Source organism: Coptis chinensis, chromosome 1, assembly GCF_015680905.1.
Source record: "Coptis chinensis isolate HL-2020 chromosome 1, ASM1568090v1, whole genome shotgun sequence".
In the NCBI taxonomy this organism is placed as follows: Eukaryota; Viridiplantae; Streptophyta; class Magnoliopsida; order Ranunculales; family Ranunculaceae; genus Coptis; species Coptis chinensis.
In genome coordinates, this window is record NC_141456.1 from 45,274,881 (window position 1) to 45,277,513 (window position 2,633).

Consider the following 2,633-nt stretch of genomic DNA (forward strand, 5'->3'; position numbering starts at 1 on the left):
AACCCAAACAAAAATATATAAAAAAAAAAACAAAATATCTCACACCCATCAAGTCTTTCTGCCCAATAATTAAGACCCATCAATCACAACTGCTCCTTGTTTCCAAGATCGTCGAACGAAATGGTAGTGTGGTATCAAATACTAATGCCTTTGTCCGTACGTGCCACATACCCTAAAATCGCTAGTGCGGTGGTGCAAAGAGATGAACACACGTACCCTCCAATCCAATCTTTATTATTTGGCAAGTTGTCCTGATTTCAAGGGGTGGTAAATTTTGAGGTGGAGCCTTAAGAGGAAACAAAAACCTCGGAAGCAGAGCCATACCCAACAAGCGGCGTGACTCGTTGGGGACCACTTGGAAATAATGATATTTGTTTCTAGTGGGTCCTGCTTTTAACTACTAGTTGGACTGAAAAAGAGCAGAAGAAAGCGACAAAGGAGTCCGTAAAAAGTAAAGGACAATGATGACATCATTTAAAGAAGTTAAAAAAATGACCGGAGATCTCGGGTTTTTAACAAATGTCCCGTTGCAGTTAGGTGACTGGTAGTTCCGGTGTTTTCTTGCCGTTGATGTGGGGTACGTTGCATGTGTTGGTTGGAGACCAATTCGGACTTTTCATTTTACCATTTCACCCTCAATGTATCCACATGTTGACACCTTAGAGCGATGCATAATCATTAGTGTCATTCCAGCAATTTACGTGCCACTTCAGGTCATTCTCACTAATAAGTTTACTTTTGTTTAGCCAATGAAAAAAATTGCATAGTTTCTCCAAATAACAGCAGCGGTTTATAGTCCAAAATTTCTTCAAGATTTGTGTGAAATTCCATTTCTAATAATTTTGTAAAGTTATAAAGCAAAAAACCATACTCATTGTCTCATTCCCCACATACCAACTCTTCTTTATAAACCTCCACTCTTCTCACCTCTTCCCCACCCCCTCCTCTTTCTCTCTCTCCTGTTTCGTTCATTAGCTTTCTTTGAAAAAAAAAATGAGAAGGCCTTGTTTTGAGGAAGATGATGTTGGTTTGGCATGTATTACAAGTAAAGAAGCTAGAAGTCCAAACAGTAATAATACTCCTTTTTTTTCAAGAGCAAGAAAGAGTAGTAGTTATAGATCTCTATCTTCATTATCATCTTCTTCATGTTCATCGTCTTCATCACCTAGATCGACAAGATTTTACGATACCAAGTGTAGAGAACAACAGCTTCCTCATTTTCTAGAAGCTTGTTTTCTTTGCAAGAAGCCCCTTGGAGAGAACAGAGACATTTTCATGTACAGGTCAGTTTGACAAATTTTACTTCTAGTAAGACGTAATTATCCTTGGTTCTGAATTAATAGACATCCTTTTTGGTTCATTTCATGTGTAAATGGTTTTTGTTTGTATGATATTTTAGTCGTTTTTTAATTTAATAAACTCAAATCTTTTTGGAGTGACGGAATTTAGACTTGTACTTGAAATACGCTAGTGCAAGGCTGTTTTCGTTATTCGAGTGTCAAAATGAAGAGAAAACAATTTATATATGGAAAAATGAAATTAGTGAATTTAATTTATTAAGTTTTTGGTTCAAATCTGATGGCTATTTTGTTAATTATTGCAGAGGGGATACTCCATTTTGTAGTGAAGAGTGCAGAGATGAGCAAATTGAAATAGATGAAGAGAAGGAGAGAAACTTGAAATTTGCATCTTCCATGAAGACAATTAGAAAAGATAAACAAACGAAATCACCCACCAACAAATCTCAGAATTACCATGTCAGGACAAGCACAGTTGCAGCTGCTTAATTTCCTTTAAACTGAGTAACATAAAAATAAGTTTGACACCAAAAAAATCGAAAAAAAAAAAATCACGTGGCAGGGGCTGTACACACCCCTGGGCAAGGTGGTGAAGAAGATGAGCCCTTTTTTCAGTCTTTGTTTGAGAATTTTGATGTAATGAAAATTAAATATTTTTGACTTTGTTCATAGAGATGACTATGTTGTAATCTGCCTTTTTGTTTGGGTCAAATGGTCAATGAAATGAAATCAAGGAAATTTTCTTTTTTTTATTCTTTAATGGGTTGTTTTCTTCTTTGAATCTGAGATCTGATACGATTCTTAGTAGGTTTAAGAATTTAATAAGGTTAGTCTGAGAAAAGATGGTGGTGGTTTTGTGGGAGTGGGGCGTGGGGCGAAATAGACTTGCTAATAAAAGTATAATAATTTGATGATGAATTTGTCCGGTTCCTCTATAGCCGGGTACAGTTTCTGTAACCGTATTACTGTATTACTGTACTGTGCCGAAATACACAACACACAGATATTGAGGTCGAGATCTGTATTTCAAGATTAATGTGTGTATTTTGAGACCATTCAACGGTACAATAACACGGTTATAGAAATTCATCTCTGGTTATAGAGGAACTGGACTGTGTGTGTATGGGTAATTTGGAGTTCGGACACAGTGATTATTTGTACCTGGACTCTAGCTTACATTTTACATTTAGTATCTGCTATGAAGTAAAAGGGCCTAGTGAGGTGGTTTGGACTTTGGATGGATATTGATTTGTTATTCCACCTTTGGGAAACAAAAAACCTTGGGCCCGAGAATTGCTACAATTTGTAGCAATTTTTTTTTTCGATAATAAACAA

At 36.2% G+C, this 2,633-nt stretch overlaps 1 protein-coding gene across 1 annotated transcript; it reads left to right on the forward strand.

The window, feature by feature from the left end:
* The first annotated feature begins 880 nt into the window (after positions 1-880).
* On the forward strand, positions 881-2,050 carry LOC147524238 (FCS-Like Zinc finger 2-like). The gene is made up of 2 exons (XM_086602462.1): positions 881-1,283; positions 1,604-2,050. Exons 1-2 carry the CDS (start codon positions 994-996, stop codon positions 1,785-1,787), a joined length of 474 nt encoding a protein of 157 aa, XP_086458588.1. The 5' UTR covers positions 881-993; the 3' UTR covers positions 1,788-2,050.
* The last annotated feature ends 583 nt before the right edge of the window (positions 2,051-2,633 follow it).

What these genes read in the sequence shown, in the direction of transcription:
- LOC147524238 (XM_086602462.1), top strand. Translation starts at nt 994, where the DNA reads ATGAGAAGGCCTTGTTTTGAGGAAGATGATGTTGGTTTGGCATGTATT. An exon ending in AGAGACATTTTCATGTACAG is followed by an intron (nt 1,284 to 1,603) that starts GTCAGTTTGACA and finishes TAATTATTGCAG; the next exon opens with AGGGGATACTCCATTTTGTA.